The 25629-nt window shown below is 38.8% G+C and overlaps 1 protein-coding gene across 1 annotated transcript in view; it reads left to right on the top strand.

Moving 5' to 3' along the window:
- The window catches only part of LOC143656898 (uncharacterized), a 76642-nt gene that overhangs the window by 37688 nt on the left and 13325 nt on the right, over window positions 1–25629 (top strand). The window contains 1 exon segment of the mRNA XM_077128645.1: window positions 22392–22475. Coding sequence (XP_076984760.1) covers window positions 22464–22475 — 12 coding nt within the window. The 5' untranslated portion in view covers window positions 22392–22463.

Raw genomic sequence — 25629 nt, 5'->3', positions numbered from 1 at the left:
AAAAAGCTGTTCTGTTTCTGGTATATTGCATTGTGGCAGTTTATAAGCTAAAACACTGCTATCATGGACACTTGGGCTATTTCCATCTCTTGGAAATCATAAATAATGCTGCTATCAACATTGGTGTGCAGATGTCTGTTTGTGTCCTTGTCTTCATTTCCTCTGAATGAGAATCCTAGGATGGGATTGCTGGATCATATGGCAGTTCTATACTTAGCTTCCTGAGGAACCACCCAACTACCTTCCAGAACAAGTAGAACGTTCTACAGTCCCACCAATAGTGAGTATGTGTGTGTCTTTCTCCACATCCTCTCCAGTACTTATTTTGTTTTTTTAGTTAATGGCCCTAGTAAGTGTGAGATGATGTCTCATTGTGGTTTTGATTTGCATTTCCTTAATAACCAGTAATGTTGAACGTCTTTTGTTTTTGAACCATTTGTATTTCTTCTTCACAAAAGTATATGTCTATGTATTTTGCCCTTTTTTGTTTTTGTTGGTTGTTGGTCTTTTTGTTGAATTGTTGAAATATCCAATCTAAGTCATCCAGGGAAAGATACCTTGGTTCAAGAAGGCCAGTGAAGTTCAGGGTTTCTCTCTCAAGTGGAAAGACACATGGTGAACATGGTCAGGGAGTTTCTCTCATCTGGAAAGGCATATGGCAAACAGGATGTCATCTGCTAGCCTTCTCTCCTGGCTTGCTGTTTCATGAAGCTCCCCAGGAGGCACTTTTTTCTTGATCTCCAAAGGTCACTGGCTGGTGGACTTTGCTTCTCATAGCTATGTCATTCTCTCTCTGCTCTCTCTCTCTCTCTGAATCTCTTTTTCTCTGAAATATTTCCTCTTTTATAGGATTCCAGTAAACTAATCAAGACCCACCCAAATGGGTGGAGACATGTCTCCACCTAATCCAGCTTAATGACCACTCTTGATTGAGTTACATCTCCAGGGAGATGATCTAATTACAGATTCAAACAGTACTGAATAGGGATTAGAAGAAATGGCTGGATTTATAAAATGGGATTAGGATTAAAACATGACTTTTCTAGGGTACATACATCCTTTCAAACCAGCATAGGCACTTTTGTGGCCTTAAAACTGTGAACCTGTAACTTAATAAAATGCCTTTTTAAAAGCTTTTTAAAAAATAGGTATACTGACCAATGGAATCTAATAGAGTAGTCAGATATAGACCCTCATCTGTGGACAATTGATCTTTGATAAGACAGTCAAGCCAACTCACCTGGGACATAACAATCTCTTTAATAAATGGTGCCTAGAGAACTGGGTATCCACATGCAAAAGAATGAAAGAGGACCTATATCTCACACCCTATAGAAAACTCAAAATGCATCAGTTTTATAAACTGTTAGAAAAAAATGTACGGAAATATATAATAAACCTTATAACAGGAGGTGGTTTCCTAAACCTTACACCCAAAGCATGAACATTGAAGAAAGAAAGAAAAATGGAAACTCCTCAAAATTAAACACATTTGTGCATCAAAGAACTTTGTCAAGAAAGTAAAAAGACAACCTACACAATGGGAAATAATATTTGGAAATGATACATCAGGTAAAAGTTTAGTATCCAGAATATATGAAGAGATTGTTCAACTCAACAACAAAAAGGCCAGTTACAAAATGGGCAAAAGACTTGAACAGACACTTCTCAGAAGAGGAGATACAAATGGCCAAAAGGCACATTAAAAGGTGCTCAACTTCCCTAGCTATTAGGGAAATGCAAATCAAAACCACAATGAGATATCATCTCATACCCCAAGAGTGGCCATTGTCAGTAAAAAAGAATACAAGTGCTGGAGAGGATGTGGAGAAAGAGGCACTTTTCCATTGTTGGTGGGAATGTCAGATGTTACCACCACTGTGGAAGACAGTTTGGCAGTTCCTCAGGAATCTAAGAATAGAATTGCCATATGACCTGGCAGTACCATTGCTAGGTATCTACTCAGAGGACATCAGGGCAAGGACACAAATGGACATTTGCACACCAGTGTTTATAGCAGCATTATTTACAGTTGTGAGGAGATGGAAACAGCCAAAATGTCCCTCAACAGATGAGTGGCTAAACAAGCTATGGTATATACACATGATGGAATATTATGCAGCTGTAGGACAGAATAAAGTTATTTAACAACTTCGATGGACCTTGAGGACCTTATGCTGAGAGAGATTAGCCAGAAATAAAAGGACAAGTACTGTATGGTCTCACTGATATGAACTAATTTAGTGAATGAGCCTGGAGAATTTCAGTTAAGAACAGAGGTCATCAGGAGATTGAAATAGAGTAGGTATTGGGTAATTTCAGCTGAAGGGATACAGATTGTGCAGCAGGACTGATTATAAAAATTCAGAAATGAATAGCATAATACTACCTGATTGTAGCATAATAATGTTAGAACACTGAATGAAGCTGAATGTGAGAATGATAGAGGAAGGAAGCCTTGGGGCACAAATAAAATCAGAAGGAAAGATGGTATAATCTCGGAATTCCGAGAGTGTATAATAGTGACTAAATGTACAAATTAAAAAATGTTTTTGCATGAGGAAGAACAAAGGAATGTCAATACTGGAGGGTGTTGAAAATAGATGGCAATTAATATTTTAAAACTTTAACTTATGCATGAGACTAAAACAAAAAATGGTTATTTGTTACAAAATTTATATTTTGACTAGTGCATTTATAACTTATGTGTACAGCTTAACTGAACAACGTAAGTACATGGAACCTGGAGTAGGGCATGAGATTTTGTAGATTTGTACAGAGTGATGCCCTGATAAATCCCAGAGTGATTTGAACAGTGAATAAAAAAGTATTCGCAAAGCTCCCTTGGGGAAATGGCGAGAAAGGAGGAAAACTCAACTTCCCCAAGTGGAGAATTCTTGATATTCTCACAAGCAGTGGGGACAACTAAAGAAATAGGCGGAGCCCTCAATCTGGGTATTTGTTCACATGAAACTTAACCCCACAAAGGATAGGCTAAGCCTACCTAAAATTAGCCTAAGAGTCACCCCCGGAGACATATTTTGTTGCTCAGATGTGGCCTCTCTCTCAGCCAACATGGCAAGCCAACTCACTGCCCTCTACCTCTCTATATGGGACATGACTCCTAGGGGTGTAAACCTTCCTGGCAACATGGGACAGAAATCCTAGAATGAGTTGGGACTCAGCATCAAGGGATTGAGAAAACCTTCTCAACCAAAAGGGGGAAGAGCAAAAGGAGGCAAAATAAAGTGTCAATGGCTGAGAGATTCCAAACAGAGTAGAGAGGTTTTCCTGGAGGTTATTCTTATGCATTATACAGATATCACCTTTTTAGTTAAGGTGTAATGGAGAGGCTGGAGGAAAGTGCCTGAAAATGTAGAGCTGTGTTCCAGAAGCCATGTTTCCTTAAAGATGATTGTATAATTATATAGCTTTTGCAGTGTGACTATGTGATTGTGAAAATCTCATGTCTGATGCTCCTTTTATCTACCTTATCGACAGATGAGTAAAACATATACATTAAAAATAAATAAATAATAGGGGGAACAAATGTTAAAACAAATTTAGTAGATAGAGATGTTAGTGATCAATGAAAGGGAGGGGTAAAGGGTATGGTACATATGAATTTTCTTCTCTTTTCTTTTTCTGAATTGATGCAAATATTCTAAGAAATGATCATGGTGATGAATATACAACTATGTGATGATATTGTGAGTTATTGATTATATATCAAGAATGGAATGATCATATGGTAAGAATGTTTGTGTTTGTATGTTGTTATGTTGAATTTTTAAAAAAGCAAAAAAAAAGAAAATGGATTGCAGACCATTAAAAACAAAGAAACAGTGAGTGCTTCTTCACTTGTATGGCAAGACCTGCTAAAACCCAACACATGCCAATACAGTGTCCCAGAGATTCCATGCTCATGTATACACCCAACCAAAACTACTCCACGTGGGCACACAAAGACATGCTTAAGAATGTTCAGAAGGGCACTATTTGTAATAGCCTAAAACTGGGAACTGCCCAAGTGTCCCTCAGGAGATAAATGGATAAATTGTGCCCTATTCCCAGATTGGTATACCATATAACAGAGTTGTTGAATCCAGCCCGTGGGTCAAAAATCTGGCTATTGTCTGTTTAACAAATAAAGTTTTATTGAAACACAACCATACCCATTCATTTACATTTTGTTGGTGACAACTTTTGCACTGCAGCAGCAGAGCTGTGTAGTCACCACAGAGACCTTTTAGGTCACAGAATCTAAAATATATACTATCTGACCCTTTTCAGAGCAAATTGGCCAACACTTGCTATATAACAATGGAGATAAAATATTTACAACTTCAAAATAAAATGAAATGAAATAAAAAATAAAATCTGTTCACCCCTGGTATATTGGATTGCAGTAGCATTAACAAACCAATACATTTGTATAGATCTTTTATGTCCTCGGTTAAATTTACTCCTAAATATTTGGTTCTTTTGGTTGCTATAATGAATTTAATTTTCTTCATTTCCTCCTTAGAGTGCTCATTGCTGGTATGTTGATCATGTATCTGGCCAGTTTGCTGTGTTCATTTATTATCTTTAGCAGCTTTAGTGTACGTTTTTCAAGATTTTTTACATACAGGTTCATGTCATTTGCAAACTGAAAATTTAACTTCTTTCCAATTCAGATGCCTTTTATTTCTTTTTCTTTCCTAATTTTTCTATCTAGAACTACCAGCACAATGTTGAATAATGATTGTGACAATGTACATCCTTATTTTTTTTTCCTTATATTAGAGGGAAAACTTACAGTCTACTCTAATTGAGTATATTATTAGCTGTGTGTTTTTCATATATTCCCTTCATCATGAGGAAATTCCTTCCATTCCTATCCTTTAAAGTGTTTTCATCAAGAATGCATGCTGAATTTTGTCAAATTTCTTTTCTGCTTCTATCAAGTTGATCATGTGGTTTTTTCCTCTTTGATTTATTGATATGTATATGTTAATTGATTTTCTTGTGTTGAACCACCTTTGCATACCTGAAATAAAACCCACTTGGTCATGGCTTATAATTCTTTTGTGTTGCTGGGTTCTATTTGCAAGTATTTTGTTTAGGAGTTCTGTGTCTAGTGTCATTAAACATAGTGATCTGTAATTTTATTTTCTTGTATCTTTTCTGCCTTTGGTATTAGGGTGAAGTTGGCTTCATAGAGTGAGTTAGGTAGCTTTCGCTCCTGGTCTTTTTGGCTAGTCTCACTCAGCATAATGTTCTCTAGGTCCATCCATGTTGTTACATACTTCATAAGTTTATTATGTCTTAGAGCTGCATAATATTCCATTGTATGTATATACCACAGTTTGTTTAGCCACTCATCTATTGATGGGCATTTTGGCTGTTTCCATCTCCTTGCAATTGTAAGTAATGCTGCTATAAACATTGGTGTGCAAATGTCCGTTTGTGTCTTTGCCCTTAAGTCCTCTGAGTAGATACCTAGCAATGGTATTGCTGGGTCATATGGCAATTCTATATTCAACTTTTTGAGGAACTGCCAAACTGCCTTCCACAGTGGTTGCACCATTTGACATTCCCACCAACAGTGAATAAGTGTGCCTCTTTCTCCACATCCTCTCCAGCACTTGTCATTTTCCGTTTTGTTGATAATGGCCATTCTGGTGGGTGTGAGATGATATCTCATTGTGGTTTTGATTTGCATTTCTCTAATGGCCAGGGACGTTGAGCATCTCTTTATGTACCTTTTGGCCATTTGTATCTCCTCTTCTGAGAAGTGTCTGTTCAAGTCTTTTTCCCATTTTGTAATTGGATTGGCTGTCTTTTTGTTGTTGAGTTTAACAATCTCTTTATAAATTCTGGATACTAGACCTTTATCTGATATGTTGTTTCCAAATATTGTCTCCCATTGTGTAGGCTGTGTTTTTAATTTCTTGATGTTCTTTGATGCACAAAAGTGTTTAATTTTGAGGAGCTCCCATTTATTTCTTTCTTTCTTCTGTGCTCTTGCTTTAGGTGTAAGGTCTATAAAACCGCCTCCAATTATAAGATTTATAAGATATTTCCCTACATTTTCCTCTAACTGCTTTATGGTCTTAGACCTGATGTTCATATCTGATCGATTTTGAGTTAACTTTTGTATAGGGTGTGAGATTCGGATCCTCTTTCATTCTTTTGCATATGGATATCCAGTTCTCTAGGCACCACTTATTGAAGAGACTGTTCTGTCCCAGGTGAGTTGGCTTGACTGCCTTATCAAAGATTAAATGTCCATAGATGAGAGGGTCTATATCTGAACACTCTATTTGATTCCATTGGTCAATATATCTATCTTTATGCCAGTACCATGCTGTTTTGATCCTGGTCTGTACTCTTGATGAGTTTGAGCTGGATTGGTACTAATTCTTTCTTGGACTTTTCTTTTGGGGGAGTTTTTTGATGACTGATTCTATCTCTTCTGATTCTTTTGTTGAGGTCTACTATTTTTTTTCCCAAGCCAATGTGGTTCTTCATGCTTTTCTAGGAAGTTGTCAGTTTCCTCTAAGTTGTCTAGTTTGTTAGCATATAGTTGTTCATAGTATGCTGTTATTATCTCCTTTATTTCTGCAGTGTCAGATGCTGTACTCCCTTTGATTTCTGATGTTATTTATTTGTATCCTTCCTCTTTGTTTCTTTGTCAGCCTACCTAAGTGTCCATCTATGTTACTGATTTTCTCAAAGCACCAACTTATGATTTATTGATTTTCTCTGTTGTTTCCATGTTCTCTATGACTTGGTTCTGCACTAATCTTCTGTAATTCTTTTTTTCTCTTCACTTGGGGATTAGTTTGCTGGGTTTGTTGTTGTTGTTGTTTTCCTCTAGGTCCGCCAGGTGAGGCATTAATTACTCAATTTTTGCTCTTCTTTTTTAATATATACATTTAGGGCAGTAAATTTCCCTCTCAGAACTGCTTTTGCTGCGTTCCATAAATTCTGATATGTTGTGTTCTCATTTTCATCTACCTCAAAATATTTGCTGATCTCTCTTGTAATTTCTTCCTTGTCCCACTGGCTGTTTAAGAGTGTGCTGTTTTGCCTCTTTGAATTTGTGAATTTTCCAGGCTTCTGTTTGTTATTGATTTCCAACTTCATTCCATTGTGATCCAAGAAAGTACTTTATGTAATTTCTTTATTTTTCAATTTATTGAGACCTGCTTTGTGCCCCAACATGTGGTCTGTCCTGGAGAATGGTCCATGAACACTGCAGAAGAATGTGTATCCTGTTGTTGGGTGCAATATTCTGTCAATGTTAAGTCTTGTTCATGTTTTGTGTGATTGTAGGTCTCTATTTCTTTATTGATCCTCTGTCTAGATGTTCTGTCCATTGATGAGAGTGGTGCATTGACATCTTCTACTACTATTGTTAAAGTTTATACTTCTCCTTTCAGTGTTAATCAGTGTATGCCTCATGTATTTTGGGATACTTCAGCTTGGTGCTTGGATATTTGATTATGTCTTCTTGATTTATTGTCCCTTTTGTGAATATACTGTGTCCTTGTCTCTTTTAATTATTTTCCTTTAGAACTTTAATTTGTCCGATAGTTAAGCTAACCCCCTCTTTTCTTGTGTTGTTTGCACAGAACTCTTTTTCCAACCTTTCACTTTCAAGCTCTTTTTGTCCTTAGATCTAAGTGAGTGTCTTGAAGACAGCATATAGATGGATCCTTTTTTTTTTTTCGCTGTCCATTCTGCCAATCTGTGTCTTTTGCTTGGGGTGTTTAATCCATTAACATTTAATGTTATTACCATAAATACTACTTTCTTCAATCATTTTTTGAGATTTTATCTGTTGTATCTTTTTTCTCTCTTTTAACCCTACTTATTACCCATCCTAATTTTCTTTACTTCAGTTACTTCCAGACCTGTCTTTTCATATTTGCCTGTGGTGTTCCCTTTAGTATTTCTTGTATTGCAGGTCTCATGTTCATGAACTCTCCAGTGTCTGTGTATCTATAAATATTTTTAAATTCTTCCTCATTTTTTAAAAACAGTTTTGCCTGATATAGTAGTCTCGCTTGGCAGGTTTTCTCTTTCAGTGTCTTAAATATATCATCGTACTGCCTTCTAGCTTCCATGGTTTCTACTGAGAGATACATCTTATCAAGCTTCCTTGTATGTGATACATTGCTTTTCTCTTGCCACTTTCAGAATTCTATCTTTGTCTTTGACATTTGACATTCTGATTTGTAAGTGTCTTGACACAGGACTATTTGGATCTGTTCTCTTTGGACTTTTATGCCCATCTTCAACCTTTAATTTTGTCTTTCATAAGAGTTGGGAAATTTTCATTTATTTCCTTCATTATTCTTCCTGCCCCTTTTATCTTATTCTAGGACACCCTTAACATGTCTGTTTATGTGCTTCATATTGTCGTTCAGTTTCCTGAGACCCTGCTCATGTTTTTCCATATTTTTTTCCTATCCTTTTGTATGTAGAATTTCAAATGTCCTGTTTTCTAGTTCACTAATCCTTTCTCCTGTCTCTTCAAATCTGCTGTTTTATGTCTCCATTTTGTTTTTCATTTCTTCAGTTGTGCCATCATTCCCATACATTCTGCCATTTGTTTTTTTTTTCAAACTTTCGAATTCTTCCTGTCCACACCCTGTGTGTCTTCTTTATATCCGTCATGCCTTTTTCCATATTTTCTTTAAGTTGGTGAATTGATTTTGAAGATATGATATGTTTTAACATAATTAATTAGTTTCAATTCTTGCTTCTCAATTTAGATGTTAGTTTGTTCCTTTGGTTTGGCCATATATTTGTTCTTCATGGTATATGTCATGGTTTTTTGTTAGTTTTGAGGCATATGATATTCTTCCTTAGTTTATTCTAACAGTCAATTTCTCTTGTCTAGGGTTTGCCTGTAGTTTGGATTTGTCTTTCTCACTGGCAAATTTTCAGATTTGTTCTGCCCCCCAGTCTTCCTCAAAAACCAGGCACCTATAGTGGCCTGCCTCATGGATGGAAGTAGGCTCTGGGCACCACAGCAGTATCTCTGTTTTTAGGCAGAATAAGTCTGTCTTCCAGTGTTGCTCTTTCAGTGTCCTGCCAGACCTGGGTTTATTTTAGGCTACTGCTTTAGTCGTTGGGTCATCTTGTTTCTCAGTCAAAACAGGGTCAGCTTCCCATGCAGGTTGTCTAGACCCATTCCAACTGGCCTGAAATAATTTTCTGGGTTGTCTCTGAAAAAGCCCTTTAATTCTCTTGCACTTTCTGTTCTGCCCAGCAGATCATGCTGTTTGATCACTTAATTGTCCTCAGAGCTCTTTGCTGTTGGAACACTGGCTATGCCTCACCAGGTCAGGTTGACTGCAGGGTTCCTTTTCCCTCTCTTTGTTGGGCAAAATGTGGCTCAATATGGGTCTGTATCCCTCAATTTATTTGTGGTAGAGTACACCTTCAGCTGTTCCAGTCTTTAGCCTTCCCCCAGGGAGGATTCGGTTCTCAAACTGTGTTTCTCATAGTGGTGGAGGAAGGAATTTCAGACCCAGGGCTGGAAATTTAGCTTCTGCCCATGTTTCCTCAGACACTCTGTCTCTTGCTGACCTGGGCCTTGAAATGTTTTCTGCTATCCTCCAGGTCTCCAAATGGTGAGAGTCTATTCCACTGCTGTGAGAGAATATATATTCTATGTCCCCTTTCTGAGGGTTCCCTGCAATTCTTACTCTACCCTTCCTATGCTGTGTGACTGAGTGAGGGGTAGGGGAGAGGACTTAATGGTCTGTGATGGAAATTTCCTACTTGATATTCTTCTACTTCTTCCATTTGGAATTTGTAGTGTCCCTCTCAAGTCCATATCCTCTTTCAGATTTCTGAACAATTCAGAATTGTTCTTTTTTTAACACTCAAATCACCAAGAAGAGATTTACATCGTTTTGTTTCTGATGTCACTTCCCTACCTTCCATTTCTAAAACTTCCCTATCTTCCCATTCTTCCCACCCCTGGAAACCTATATTCTTCTTTCTCTTTGTATGAGCTTGCATATTAAATCCATAACAATCTCATTTTCTGTGAATCTAAATTAACTTCAGAATTACACCAAAACTGTGTTCACTATACTCTTGCATCCTCTATGTTTATGTATTGTCACAAATTACGTTTATACATTGTCTCCAACACTACTTATTTATCATTGCATTTTCTGCACTTGTATTTTAGATCAGGTAGAAATAAAGTGAATTTACAAACCAAAAATGCAATCACTGTCATTTATATTTATCCATGTTGTTACTTGACCTGAGATTTTTATCTCTTTATGTGGTTATTATTGTCTATTTAGCATCTCTTATTGTGTCAGAGACTCCCTCAGCTTTTATCTGTAAATGTAAGACAGTTTTTGTAGATATAGGATATTTAGCTCACATATTTAATTATAGAAGTTGTAGGCTTATAGAAAAATCCTGCAGTAATTACAGTTTCTGTTTACCCCCACATTTGATTACCCTATTAATAACAGATATTATTTTTCTTTTATAATTAATAAAATGATGTTATTATAATTATACTATTATCTCTATTCCATAATTTATATTAGGGCTCAGTATTGTACAGTTTTATTGTGTTTTTCTTTTGTTTTTAATTCTTTTCTGGTGACATTTTCCCTTGATCTTCGCATCCAGCAGTTTGGCTATAACATGTCACAGTTTGGTTCTCTTTTGTGTTTTGTTTAGTGTTCATTGAGCATCTTAGGATATGTATATACAAGTTTTTTTCATTAAATTTGGGACTTTTCAACCATTACTTTTGTGAATATCCTCACTGCCCTTTCTTTTATCTCATTCTGGGATTTCTATACTGTATATGATAGTATGTTTGAAGACTGTTTTGCTTTCCTAATCTTCTCAAAGCAGTTACCATTAAGTGGTTCAGCTTAAATATTGGATGTTTATTATCTTACATACTTACAGTTTTGAGGCAGTGAAAATGTCAATGTCAAGTCATCATCAAGGCAGTGCTTCTTTCCTGAAGATAACTTGTCAGTCTACCTTGTTTCTTCTGCCACATGCAAAGGCACGTGATGGTGTCTGCTGCTCTCCCTTTTCCTGGTTTCATTCCTTTCCGTTTCTTCCTTCTGTGTTCTAGTTTGAAATCTGCCAGAATGCGATAAACCAGAAATGGAATGGCTTTTAAAACGGGGAACTTATTAAATTGCAAGTTTACAGTTCTAAAGCTGTGAAAATGTCCCAATTAAAGCAAGACTATAGAAATGTCCAATCTCAGGCATCCAGAGAAAAATGCCTTTGTTCAAGAAGACTGATGATGTTCAGGGTTTCTCTCTCAACTAGAAAGGCACATGACAAACATGGCAACATCTGCTAGCTTTTTCTCCAGGCTTCTTGTTTCATGATGCTCCCCAGGAGTGTTTGCCTTCTTCCTCTCCAAAGGTCTCTGGTTGCCTGGGCTCTTGGCCTCGTGGCTCTATCACTCTTTCCAAAATGGCTCCATTTTAAAGGATTCCAGTAAACTAATCAAGGCCCACCTGGAATGGGTGGAGTCACATCTCCCTCTAATCAAAGGTTAATACCAACAATTAGGCAAGTCACATCTCTGTGAAGGTTATGTCATCGTATTTCCAACCTACAGTGCTGAATAGGGATTAAAAGAAAATGGCTGCCTCCACAGTATGGATTAGGATTAAAACATGGCTTTTCTAGGCACATAATCCTTTCAAACCAGCACATGTGTCTTTATCTTTCTCTTTCTCTGTATTCATTCCATTTATAAAGGACTCCAGTAGCACGACTATTGTGTTAATCTTTACTCTCTTGGCTTGAATATATATGTCTTGGCGCAATTTCAGTTTACCATGGTTCTGCCTTTGGAGTGATTTTTCCTTCAGCCTGTCCTTTTTAGTCCCTTTTACTCAAGAGTAGCAGTCCCGGTTGTCAGTGATTCCATTCATACAGATCTTGCTAAAACTTGTTTGACTTCCATGTAGTACACAGTGGTCCTGACATACATGCAGCCCTGTATGCACACAGACACCACTCTTCTCCCCATGAAATAGAAGCTGGAACCCACAATGGAAGTGCATGGTGGTTGTACCCTACATTGTGGAGGGGGTGGGGGAACAAGAACTGGTCCAGGAACATCATCTATGGCTTTTGAAGCTGTGTTTTCTTGATTAATGCAGCCCTTTAACTGTTTTCTGTAGTTTCTGAGGAAGGTTGCTGTCTTTAAGATTCCTCTGCTGTTTTGCCTAAGTGGAGTTAGAATAGTGGCCACCCTCAGCTGATCCACATGATCTGAAGTACCTGATCAAAGTTAGAGATCTGTGATCAGACAACACAGAGTTTGGAGGACTATGTCTTTATGTGTCACAAAGGCACTACCAGGCTGCAGAGGAGCCCATGCTCCATTCCCCACTGCTGTCTGCAATGAGACTGGGGTACAGGGGATGGAAACTACTGCTAGAAGGATGAAATTCATTAGTATTTATTACAGTTTACCAATCTCTTCACCCAAATCTTTGCTGGTGACGCTTAGATTAAGCATGCTTAGATTAAGCACCACTCATTGCAGAAGACACTCCCCTTTGGCTGATTACAAATGGAATCAGCTGTGGATGCAGCTAACATGCCCATGATTTAATTCTATGAAATGTCCTCATTGCAACAGACAGGCCAGCACTTGCCCAACCACACAAACAGGTACCACAACTTGGCCAAGTTGACCCATGTCCCTGATCATGACAACAGTTTTTCACTAGTCTGTGGAGTTTCAAGGTAATTTATTCAAGTAATTCCAGTCAGTTTAATAGTTTCTTTGGTGAAGAAACTGATTCCTGAAGCTTCTTATTCTCCCATCTTCCCAAAATCACTCCAATCTGTTTTTGAAACTTGGGATTTTAAAATTTTTGTTACTGTCTGTCATGGTTAGATTCATGTGTCAACTTGGTCAAGTGGTGGTACCTGTTTGTCTGGTTGGGCAAGTGCTGGCATGTCGAGATGAGAATATCTCATAATTAAATCACGATCATGTCAGCTACATCCACAACTAATTACATTTGTATCAGCCAAAGGTGAGTGTCTTCTGCAATGAGTAATGCTTAATCTGATCACTGCAAGCCTTTTGAGGAGGATATTTCTAATTCTTTTCATGACCCACCCCTACCCCTCATTTCTTCCAGACCTATAACTAGACTTAAGTACCAACAGGCCCTTAAGGGTGAGGTACAGAGTATCACACATGAGGAGGTATGGTATACTCCAAAAGAACTGTGTGAGTTTTCCAATTTATATAGACAGAAATCCAGGGAATATGTGTGGCAATGGATTTTAAGGGTGTGGGATAATAGTGGGAGGAATATAAGGCTGGATCAGGCTGAATTTATTGATATGGGCCAACTAAGTACAGATTATGCATTCAGTGTTATAGCTCAAGGGGTTAGAAAAGGTATTAAGAGTTTGTTTGGATGGTTGTTTGAAACGTGGATCAAAAGGTGGCCAACATTACCTGAGGTTGAAATGCCAGAACTACCCTGGTATAATGTAGATGAGGGGATCCAGAGGCTTAGAGAGATTGAAATGTTAGAGTGGATTTATCATGCAAAGCCTGCTCTTACACCCCAGGAATGTCTGGAGAATGCACCTTTTGCCAGAAGAGTGAGAAATAAATTTTTGAGACTAGCACCATCATCCCTGAAGACCTCTGTGGTTGCACTTCTTTGTAGGTCAGATATTACTGTAGGAACTGCTGTCAGTGAGCTGGAATCCTTAAACACAATGGGGCTGATGGGATCCCAAGATGGCAGAAGCCAGGTGGCAGCACTTTATCACCAAAGACAGAGTAGACATGGCTATTATAATTGACAGCAAACTCAAAGCAGGCATAAAAAATTATATGACTCGTGGAGATCTGTGGCATTGGCTAATAAATCATGGGGTACCTAGAAATACAATAGAAGGGCAGTCTACTAAATTCTTGTTTGAGCTGTATAAACAAAAGAGTTCTAGGTCAAGTGAGCAGAAGTCTAACCTGAATTACAAAAACACAGAGTCACAGCCCTTTAATCAATTTCCAGACTTGAAACTGTTTACAAACCCAGAGCCCACTGAATGAAGGGGAGGTCAGGTCCCTTTGAGGGAGAGCCCTGTTGCAGTGCCACAAATATATACTGTTAATCTTCCTTCACGCCTTCCCCAAGGAGGCCTTTTATCAGGGTAACTGTGCATTGGGGAAAAGGAAATGATCAGATATTTTGGGGATTATTAGACACTGGTTCAGAAGTGACATTAATTCCAGTGGACCCTAAAAGTAACTCTGATCCACCAGTCAGAGTGGAGGCTTAGGGAGGCCAGGTGATCAATGGAGTTTTAGGTCGGGTCTTTCTCACAGTGGGTCCAGTGGGCCCCTGCACCCATTCTGTAGTTATTTCCTCAGTTCCAGAATGTATAATTGGTATAGACATAGTGAGCAACTGGCAGAATCCCCACATTGTCTCTCTAATTCATGCAGTGAGGGCTATTATGGTGGGAAAGGCCAAGTGGAAGCCACTAGAACTGCCCCTAGCGAGCAAAAATAGTAAATCAGAAGCAATGCCGGATTCCTGGAGAGATTGCAGAGATTACTGCCACTCTTGAGGACTCGAAGAATGCAGGGGTGGTGATTCCCACTACATCCCCATTCAACTCTCCTATTTGGCCTATGCAGAAAACAGATGGGTCTTGGAGGATGACAGTGGATTATCGTAAGCTCAACCAGTTGGTAACTCCAATTGCAGCTGCTGTTCCAGATGTAGTATCATTCCTTGAGCAAATCAGTACATCCCCTGATACCTGGTGTGCGGCTATTGATCTGGCAAATGCATTTTTCTCAATAGCCATTAGTAAGGACCACCAGAAACAGTTTGCTTTCAGCTGGCAAGGTCAACAATATACTTCCACTGTCCTACCTCAGGGGTATATCATCTCTCCAGCCCTATGTCATAATCTTGTCTGCAGGGACCTTGATCATTTCTCCTTCCCATAAGACATCACGCTGGTCCATTATATTGATGATATTTTGATTGGACCTAGTGAGCAAGAAGTAGCAACTACTCTAGAGTTACTGGTAAGGCATTTGCGTGTCAGAGCATGGGAGATAAATCTAACAAAAATACAGGGTCTTCCACCTCAGTGAAATTTCTAGGTATCCAGTGGTGTGGGGCTTAAAGATACCCCTCTAAGGTGAAGAATAAGTTGCTGCATCTGGCCTCTCCTATGACCAAAAAAGAGGCACAATGCCTAGTTGATCTTTTTGGATTTTGGCAACAACATATTCCTTATTTGGGTGTGCTGCTCCGGCCCATTTATCGAGTGACCAGAAAAGCTGCTAATTTTGAGTGGGGACCTGAAAAGAGGAGGCTCTGCAACAGGTCCAGGATGCTACAAGCTGCTCTGCCACTTGGGCCATATGATCCAACAGATCCAGTGGTGCTGGAAGTGCCAGTGGCAAATAGAGATGCTGTCTGGAGCCTTTGGCAGGCCCTTAAAGGAGAATCACAACACAGACCCTTAGGAATTTGGAGGAAAGCCTTGCCATCTACTGCAGATAACTACTCTCCTTTTGAGAAACAGCTTTTGACCTGCTGCTGGGCCTTAGTGGAGATGAACGCATAACCATGGACCACCAAGTTACCATGAGACCCGAGTTGCCTATCCTGAGCTGGGTGTTGTCTGATCCACCAAGCCATAATGTTGGGCATGCTCAGCAGCACTCTATTGTAAAATAGAAATGTCATATACAAGATAGGGCCAGAGCAGGTCCTGAAGGCACAAATAAGTTACATGAAGAAATGGCCCAAATGCCCATTATCTCCACTCCTGCCATATCACCTTCTCTTTCCCAGACCAAAAGCCATGTCCTCTTGGGGAGTTCCTTACAGTGAATTGACTGAGGAAGAGAAAATTCTGGCTTGGTTTGCAGATGGTTCAGCATGATATGCAGGTACCACCCAAAAGTGAAGAGCTGCAGCGCTATAACCCCTTTCTGGGGTGTCCTTGAAAGACAGTGGTAAGGAGGAATCATCCCAGTGTGCAGAACTTCAAACAGTGCACCTGGTTGTTCATTTTTCTTGGAAGGAAAACTGGCCAGAGGTGCATTTGTATACTGACTCATGGGCTGTTGCTAATGGTTTGGCTGGATGGTCAGGTACTTGGAAAGACCATAATTGGAACATTGGTGACAAAGAGGTCTGGGGAAGAAGTTATGTGGATAGACCTTTCTGAGTGGGCTAAAAACGTGAACATATTTGTGTCCCATGTGAATGTGCACCAAAGGGTGACTACAGTAGAGGAAGGTTTTAATAATCAAGTGGATAAGATGACCCATTCTATGGATACCAGTCAGCCTCTTTCCCCAGCAACTCCTGTCATTGCCCAATGGGCTCATGAACAAAATGGTCATGGTGGTAGGGATAGAGGTTATACATGGGCTCAGCACCATGGACTTCCACTCACCAAGGCTGACTTGGCTACAGCCACTGCTGAGTGCCCAATCTGCCAGCAGCACAGACCCACACTCAGCCCCCGATATGGCACCATTCCCCAAGGTGACCAGCCAGCTACATGGTGGCAGGTTGATTACATTGGAACACTCCCTTCATGGATGGGTCAGCAGTTTGTTCTAACTGAAATAGACACACACTCTGGATATGGGTTTGCTTTCCCTGCATGCAATGCTTCTGCCAAAACTGCCATCCATGGACTTAGAGAATGCCTTATACATCGTAATGGTATTCAACATAGCATTGCTTCTGATCAAGGAACACACTTCACAGCAAATGAAGTGCAGGAATGGATACATGCTCATGGAATTCTCTGGTCTTACCATGTTCCCCATCATCCAGATGCAGCTGGATTGATATAACAGTGGAATGGTCTTTTGTAAACTCAATTACGGTACCAACTAGGTGGCAGTACCGTGAAAGGCTGGGGTAATGTTCTCCAAGAAACTGTACATGGTTGGAGTCGGTGTCCACTGTATGGTGCTCTTTCTCCCTTAGCCAGGATCCATGGGTCCAGGAACGAAGGGGTGGAAATGGGAGTGGTACTATTCACTATTACCCCTAGTGATCCACTAGGAAAATTTTTGCTTCCTATCTCTGCAAGCCTGAGCTCTGCTGGTCTATAGGTTTTAGTTCCAAAATGGGGAGTGCTTCCTCCAGGAGAAACCACAATGATTCCTTTGAACTGGAAGTTAAGACTGCCACCTGGTCACTTTGGGCTACTTATGCCACTGGATCAACAAGCCAAGAAGGGGATTACATTACTGGGTAGGGTGATTGACCCTATCAGGGGTAGGTAGTACTGCAACTACGTAATGGGGGTAAAGAAAAGTTTTCTTGAAATATTGAAGATCCCCTTGAGCATTTTTTTGTACTACCATGCCGTATGATTAAAATCAATGGAAAACTGCAACAACCCAATCCAGGCAGGATTGCCAATGGCTCTGAAACTTCAGGAATGAAGGTTAGGGTCACCCCACCAGGCAGAGAACCACGGCCAGCTGAAGTGCTTGCTGAGGGTAAAGGGAACATGGAATAGGTAGTGGAAGAAAGTAGTAGTGATAAATATGAACTTCTACCACATGATCAGTTACAGAAACAAGAACTGTAATGCTGTTTTGTTCATGTTATACTATTTAAGTTGTAAGATATCAAGTTTAAGAATGACTATTACCCAAGTATTTGCACCCTTCTGGAAAGGTTTAATGTGTTTCCAATTATATGCAGGATGGTTGAGTATTGTTAGGTGAAAGAAAAAATGTATGTTTTATTGGTTTTTTATTTAGAAATTTGGTATGGTTTAAGGTGGTATATATAGCTGCCAAGTTGGCAAGGGGTGGAATGTAATGGTTAGGTTCATATGTCAACTTGGCCAAGTGGTAGTACCTGTTTGTCTGGTTGGGCAAGTGCTGGCCTGTCTGTTGCCATGAGGACATTTCATAGAATTAAGTCATGGTCATGATCATGTCATCTACATCCACAGTTGATTACATTTGTATTGGCCAAAGGGAAGTGTCTTCTGCAATGAGTAATGCTTAATCTGATTGCTACAAGCCTTTTAAGGAGGATTCAGAAGAGACAGGCTCTTCCTGTCTCAGCTGGTGCGCCTCTCCTTTGGAGTTCGTCCAGACCCTCCATCAAAATCTTCGGCTTCACAGCCTGCCCTGCGAATTTTGGACTCTGAGTTCCTGCGATCACATGCGACACTTTTATAAATTTTACATTTGCAAGTGTTCCCTGTTGATTTTGTTTCTCTAGAGAACTCTAACTAATACACTGTCTTGTTCATATCTCTTTGGTTGCTGTTCATAAATTCCATCTTTGCAGTCATATTCTCTTTGTGTTCATGTACCTTTTTCCTGATTTCCTTTCATTCCTCTCCATGTTTTCCTTTAGCTCTTTGAACAATTTTAGGACCTCTGTTTTTTTCTTAAGTATTTTTTTGATTAAACAACATACAAACACAAACATTGTTAACATACAAACTTTTCATACATGGTGTACAATCAATGGCTCACAGTATTACCACATTGTTGTGTATTCATCACCATGATCATTAAGTCCATTTTTAAACAGTCTTTGGAGTTATGGTCTTCCTCATGGATGGTTTCTAAAACTCCCAGGAGATTTCATTGTGCAGGTGGCTTTTGAGGTCAGTTTCCATAGTGTATGTAATGTAGTATGTGAAACTTCAAATTAAATATGCACAGTCATAAAAAATAATTGCCTGTCTTCTGTTTAAAGGAAAGTTATCTTCACATATACATCAGCATAGGCTCATTCATATATCAGTTTTCATTAGTGGTATTTATAACCATATTCAGATTTAAGTTCTAGAAAATTAGGAAATTAATAAATGTGACTCCCTTGAATTTTGCTCAAACATTAATTCAAATTCTTAGTAAGAAAACAGTAAAATATGTAGTACTTAAATTGTAATTTCCAGCTTTGCAAAAGCAAACTTATGAAATGGACTTCCCACTTTATCTTGGGAGTGTTAGTGAACATCTTGGGAGTGTTAGTGAACGTCTTTAAAGAACTCCTAGCAAGTACTATAGGGCTTCTAGGGCTTCTGCCCCACTGCTTCCTCCATCTTCTATCTCAGTAACTTATTTAATTTTCATCACATTTATGTCCATCACAAATTTTTGTATTTCTTCATGTTCCCTTTATATATTTATTTATTATTTCTTTTTTTGTGTGCTGTATGGTGTGGTCACATTTCATTATTTTTCCAAGTGAGTATCCCATTATTGAAGCACCATTTGTTGAATTTTTCTGTTTGCTTTATTTTCTACTTTGTTTTGCTTGTTTGTTATTTGGGAAATGCATGGACTGGGAGTTGAACCCAGGTCTCCTGCATTGCAGGTGAGAATTCTACCACTTAACTACACTTGCACTCCCATGAACTACCCTTGCACTCCCTTGAACTATCCTTACACTTCTCCTTTATTCCCCCTTTAATTCTGGTCTTCCTTCAGGGAATTCTGGCTCTTTGTCCAAATAGACCCAGTATATCTAGCTCTCTATTATATTTCCAGGACTTTGTATATTTTCTGTTATAAAGAATCAGCTGCAGGGAGTGTAGGTTCAATTTCTGGCCCATGCACTTGCCCACCCCCCAAAAAAATTCAACAGATTGTGCTGCAATAATGGGATAGTCAAATAAGAAAAGAATGAAATGCAACCCCTACCATACAGCACACAAAATAAAGCTGCAAAGTATTTAGTAATTATCCCTTAAAATCATCCTTTGTTTTCCAACATTGCATGAGGATATAATTTTAACTTACCTTGAAATCTAATCAGGGTGAACATGGCCTGTCCCATGGAATGAAACCCTGATTAGGTTTGGCATCTGTGCATCAAAGGTTTGTTCCCTGGAATGTATCACTCATTAGATTTATTAAGTCTTTTTCTTTATGCAAAGGAATAAAAATAGATATTAAATTCTCACATAGAAAAAGAATCTGAATAGTTCAGAACTTTGGGAAGAGAGCAAAGTTTGACAATTCTGTTTAACTTTCCCCAAAATTGAGTTGACCTCAATGTCTTCTCTTAATTTTGGATTCGGTGAGATGTATGTGGTCCTTACCCATTTCTGTTTTATTAATACTGTCAGTCTTCATAATTTGTTCTATCAAGGTAGTATCCTAAAAATATCTAAATTTTATTAGAATGTGCTTTTTTTTCCTTCCCCAGTTACTTCAACTCTAGAAATGGGAGAGAAGAGTGGGTGGTGTTGAGTCTTGAGATGTTCTAATATTGTTTGAAGAGTCCATGCAGAACACAAGAGGAAGGGTGACTAGAATAGCTTGAATAAACTCAGGGAACTGAGATATCAGAGAAGTCTAGGAAAAAGAACATTACCAAAAAGCAGGTCATGTTACGATAGTTCTTTGGTACCATGTTATAAACTGAAACCCACAGACTGGATTTATTTATGAGGAGTTCATTGAAGATGGTAGCATGATTTATTTATTTAAGAGGAATCATTAGTGATGCTTGTTAGTCATCATTTGAAGCATTGTGAGGAAAGGCTAAAAGTGGTCATGCAGTTTGACTTAAAGGAGGAACAGGATATCAAGCACAAGAGAGAAAATTGATACAGAGGTATTCTGCTTCATAACAGAAGAGAAAATGAGTTTAGGTGATGAGGAGATTGATTGTGATAAGAGGTTGCTGATAAAAGTTTGAATTTTAATCACTAATACGTTTCTGAAGAAACAGGAAAGACAGGAATTCAATGAGTGGTAACCTGCTCCTGCAATAAGAGAAAAGGAATAACTAGTGTATGTGAATGCAGGAATTAATTGTAGAGATTTTGGTACTAAACTGAGGTGGTTTGTCAAATTACATTATCTGATTATTATGACATTAATCCTGTCTGCTGAAAGAAATGAGTGAATGTGAAATTCAAAAGTATGTGACTTGAAAAGATTACAGAATGTGGAAGAATGATTCAATTATCTGGAAGCACTAGGAATTGTGACTACATTTCACCCTAAAGCAATAGCTTATTCATCTGCTCTGTTAGATGCAGTAATGGACAAGGCAGGTAATTAGAGTCATGTCCCATGGGGGATCTGGTAAATGCTCAGATGTTTACTGCCCAATGGGGTAGATATTCAGAGGGACCTCAGAAATATTGTTCTCAGAAAATATATGCAATAAATGACCTTTATCATCAGGGCTAACTGTAAGAATTAAACTTTTAAAACTATGTAATTCTCCAGTATATTTAATAAAACCATTTTTTCCCTGGACTTCAGGTATAAATGACTAAGTTAATCTTATCTCCATTTATGACACATTATCATTATTTGTACACGAAGTGCATATAATTATTAATAATGTTTTAGAGGACAATTTTCATTGTACACATCGGTTTACATATATAAATAATAAAATATGGGATGTCACAGCTGATGATTAATATATGAAAAAAACTCCAGCTATTCCTTCACAGAAACATCAGAGTGAGCAAATAGATTTTCTCCCAAATATCATTTTTCTGTTTCTTCTGTGAGTTCTGGTATTATGATGATTACAGGACATGATAATGACATTTTAACCCATATACTTGTGCTGTTTTCTAATATAGGCGACTTTCATGGTTAGGTTTGCATGATGAGTGTCATTGAACCTCTGAATTGATCAAGTTCTTAAATAGATCTACCCCATAATAAAATATGAGTTTCTTGGTTGATATAAAAATTCCTTGGGGTGAGAGCTAGAACTTAGTGTTGAGGGTTTTACATTGTTATACAGCACATATGAAAGAACCAAGATGATTTATGGCAAGTATACCCAGAAGGGCAAACAGGTCAGAGCAGGGAGAGTCCAGAGGACAGGGATGGATGTTGGAGATCCAATGCTAGTGCTTCAACCAAACATAATTATATCTGAGGAATTCCAGACTGCTTTCTCCAATGATGGAGACCTAATTCCAGGTGAGACATGGGTCAGTATTCCTATGTTTGGGAACCAGGGAGGAAACTAATTCTCTGAATACCATGGGATAATTAATACATATAATTCGGTGATTTTCATGTCCTTATCTGTAACAAATAAAGGTATTCATATATTCTTTGGTAGAGAAGCTAGGACTTCCTACATCTTGACCCAGCGAGAGGAAAAATCTCCCACTATTTCTTTTGGAGTGTACTCATGTTCCTTTCGATTGAAGTGGGTTTCCTCCCAGGTGAAGGGTTTGGAATTCATGACAGATGAGTCTGGGAATTAAGACTTAAGGCTGCCTTGCCTGCGATGCCAGAGGACCTGGGTTCGATTCCCGGTGCCTGCCCATGTAAAAAAAAAAAAAAAAGACCTAAGGCTGAAGGCTTCTATCTCTTTTCTCAGCTTTGCTCAACCAGCTTGTCTGGTTGTGAGTGAAAATCCAAAGGAAGACAGTTGCTAGCTGAGCTATTGACAATGCAACCACAGGTGAGTAGTGAATTCTTCAACTGAAATTCCACCATATTACCAGCAGATGGAGACATTTCTATTATTGGCATGAACATTCTGAGTCCATTCCTGAGCTGTTCAAGGATCTGAGCTTCAGTTTAGCTTATCCAGACTCTATCAAGGTTATGGTATTGCAATAGTTTGTTCCTTCTCCATTAAGGATGTGTATTCTTTTTTCCCCCAACAAGCCAATTTTATTGGAAGAACATGTATTTTACACATCCTTAGGAGTACAATACATAGTACAGAAAAGAGTATCTCAGGAAAACTCAAGAAGTAGTCAAAAAAGGTTGTCTGTAAAGCAGTGGCATTCGTGACACTTAGCAGAGACTCACTCATTTTTTAGGTTTAGTTATAAACTCCAAAATTAACACACATATACATTTTGTCATCTCCCCAGGAGTATCATTTCAAGATCCCTGTGTAAGCGCAAATGCAGATATTCTAAATCAAGGAAAATACCCAAAGTCCAAACCAAAGTCAAATGCAAAGTCTCAGCAGCCAAAGGGAAATCCAGTCAAATCGTTGACTAGCTGATGTCATGGGTAACTCCTGCAGTCAGAGTAGTGCAGATGAAGTTCATGGCTTTTGTAGAATTAATATGATTCTCTGACATTCAGTAACAGATGAACTAAAGGTTAAATTTTAAAATCCCCAATATAAAATACAGTTTGAAGAATCAAGGCAAACCAGTTACATAGAAGCTGTTATTGGTATTGTACATTTCCCCTCTAGAGGAATTCTGGAGGGGAAATGTGCATTCTAGAATTCTTACATATACAAAGTAAAATTTGAGGTGTCAATGTGCTGTACTCTGTAATCATGGGAGGTTCTGCAATCATCTCTTAGCCCAAGTTCCCAGATTCCTCTATTGAAGAGAAGCTTAGCTGTCTGGTTGCAAGTCTAAACAATGTTCCACAGCCTGTAGCTCAACACCCTGACTGGAAAACCTGTAGTGTCCCAGCTGAAACACAGGTGGAGTCTGTGAGAGGCCTTTCCAGTATTCTACAGGACATGTTGTTTTTAACTAGAGGTAGACTAAAAAAATCATTGAAGCATAATTAGGCACTGCTGTTCTTTTTCCAAGTCAATTAAGAGTGGTACAGTAACACTATGAATAGAAAGAGGCAAAGGAAGCTCAGAATACCAACATCTACAATGTTGAGTGGCCTGCCTGGTGGCAGTCAGTAATGTATAATTGTGATATGGAACAAGAAAAAAGTCTGAAAAGGCAAACCCAAATCTAGAATAGTGTGCACAATTCAAGCATTTATTGAGCACCTTGAGAGAGGTTCTGAATATGCAGTCTTGTCTACAGATGACCATTGAGTCCAAAAGCCACCAGCAGCAGTTACTACTTATTGACAGGTCCCACAGAACATTTTTTTCCTCCACAAACATGCCAAGTATGATCAGCATAAGAGTGCAGGAAGCTATTAGGAAAATGCTTTGGTAAAACTCAAATTGCATTCCTGTACAATATATCAGGATTTCTAATGGTTACTAATATCCAGTTGTTCTACAATGTGAAATTATACAATGCAAATGATTAGTGTAAGATCATAGGAATCTGACAATAGGCCATCTCCAATTTCTTCCCTGAAATTCCCAAGCCCCAGATATTGCCAGTGGCAGTGTGTGCTTTCCCATGTAACTTTTTAGAAGGTATTTTAGCCACCCAAGTGTGCAATAAAGGAACTCTGTATCTGGATGGGGTATGTGGGAACAGTCTACCACCAACAGCTTTTTATTTTCGTAAGTACTCCAGATTACCCTTGCTCAGTATAAAATAATAACAGTGTTACTGAGTTTGATGTGTACTACATCTCACCAAGAATTTACAGCACATTACCTTTTCCATGTCAGTAGCATTTATTGAGTACATGTCAGAGGTGCCTAAGTATCAAGGCTGGCATATGAAAGAAATCCTCGGAAAGATCCAAGGAGCAGGTCACACCTTAAATTCTGAGGGTCTCAATTCTTTAAATTGCCATCAATTACTGAGTCACAGTTTTGAAGTTGTGCATGTTTTGACCATTTTTTAATAACACTACTCAGTGGAATTATCCATTAAACCAAACCATTTGCTTCTGTTTATCACACACTGAAGAGACCCAGTATAACTTTAGTGGATAGAGGGCACAAAAGGATGTGCCGTTTTGGACTTGACACAATGTAATCACTTCTTTGTGACAGCCAAAATAGCAAGATAGTTCTAGACCACCAACACCCAAAAGAGTGTTTGGCATCTTGGGAATTGACAAATAGGAAGATGGTAGGCATTCTGTGTAGAGACTTGTCCTGATAAGTTCTTGAATCTCCAATATCATCTGCAGGTGCTCATGGGGATTCAAAAGTAACCAAACTCAGTTACTGATTACAGATGGTACTCAGCTTAACTTTTTTGTTCCCATCAACTTGCACAGTATGAACATCAGAATACAGGAAATTCTTAGAGAAATGCTTGCAAAGTACACATTTTGAAATAATTTTACAAAGAAAACAGGTGCAAGGTGGCTCAGAATTCTCTGCAACTATGCCAGAGGCCTAGGTTCAATTCCTGGTGCCTGCCCATGCAAAAAAAAAAAAGGTAGCAGGAGGAAAGCATTTCGTTTAGGACCTCTGTTGTTGCTCAGGTGTGATCTCAGTCTCTCTAAGCCCAGCTCTGCAAGTGAAATCATTGCCCGCCCCCCTACATGGAACATGACATCCAGGGGTGAAAGTCTCCCTGGCAATGTGGGAGAGGACTCCCAGGGATGAATCCAGAACTGGCACTGTGGGATCAACAATTACATCCTGACCAAATGGGGTAAGAGAAGTGTAATTAATAAACTATCAGTGACAGAGAAAGTTCAAATAGAGTCGAGAGGCTACTCTGGAGGTTGCTCTTTTGCAATCTTCACATAGACCTTGCAACCTATCATAACCTGCCAACCCCCTACCAGGACCATTACAGCCAATCCTAAAGAAAACCTAGGGCAATTCATAAGATTCCACAAGGGTTCCAGACACTAGAGTAACTTGCCAGAAACCTACAATCTCCAGATGGGTCTCTGGTCCAGATGAGTCCTGAAACCTCGCCTATCCTCTCCAGAACTTCAGATACTTGTATCTCCTTACCCCATATTAGTGA

The sequence above is a fragment of the Tamandua tetradactyla genome, chromosome 15 (genome assembly GCF_023851605.1).
Source record: "Tamandua tetradactyla isolate mTamTet1 chromosome 15, mTamTet1.pri, whole genome shotgun sequence".
Classification (NCBI taxonomy): Eukaryota; Metazoa; Chordata; class Mammalia; order Pilosa; family Myrmecophagidae; genus Tamandua; species Tamandua tetradactyla.
The sequence above is the reverse complement of the archived record's forward strand: the minus strand, read 5'-3'. Positions and strand labels throughout refer to the sequence as shown.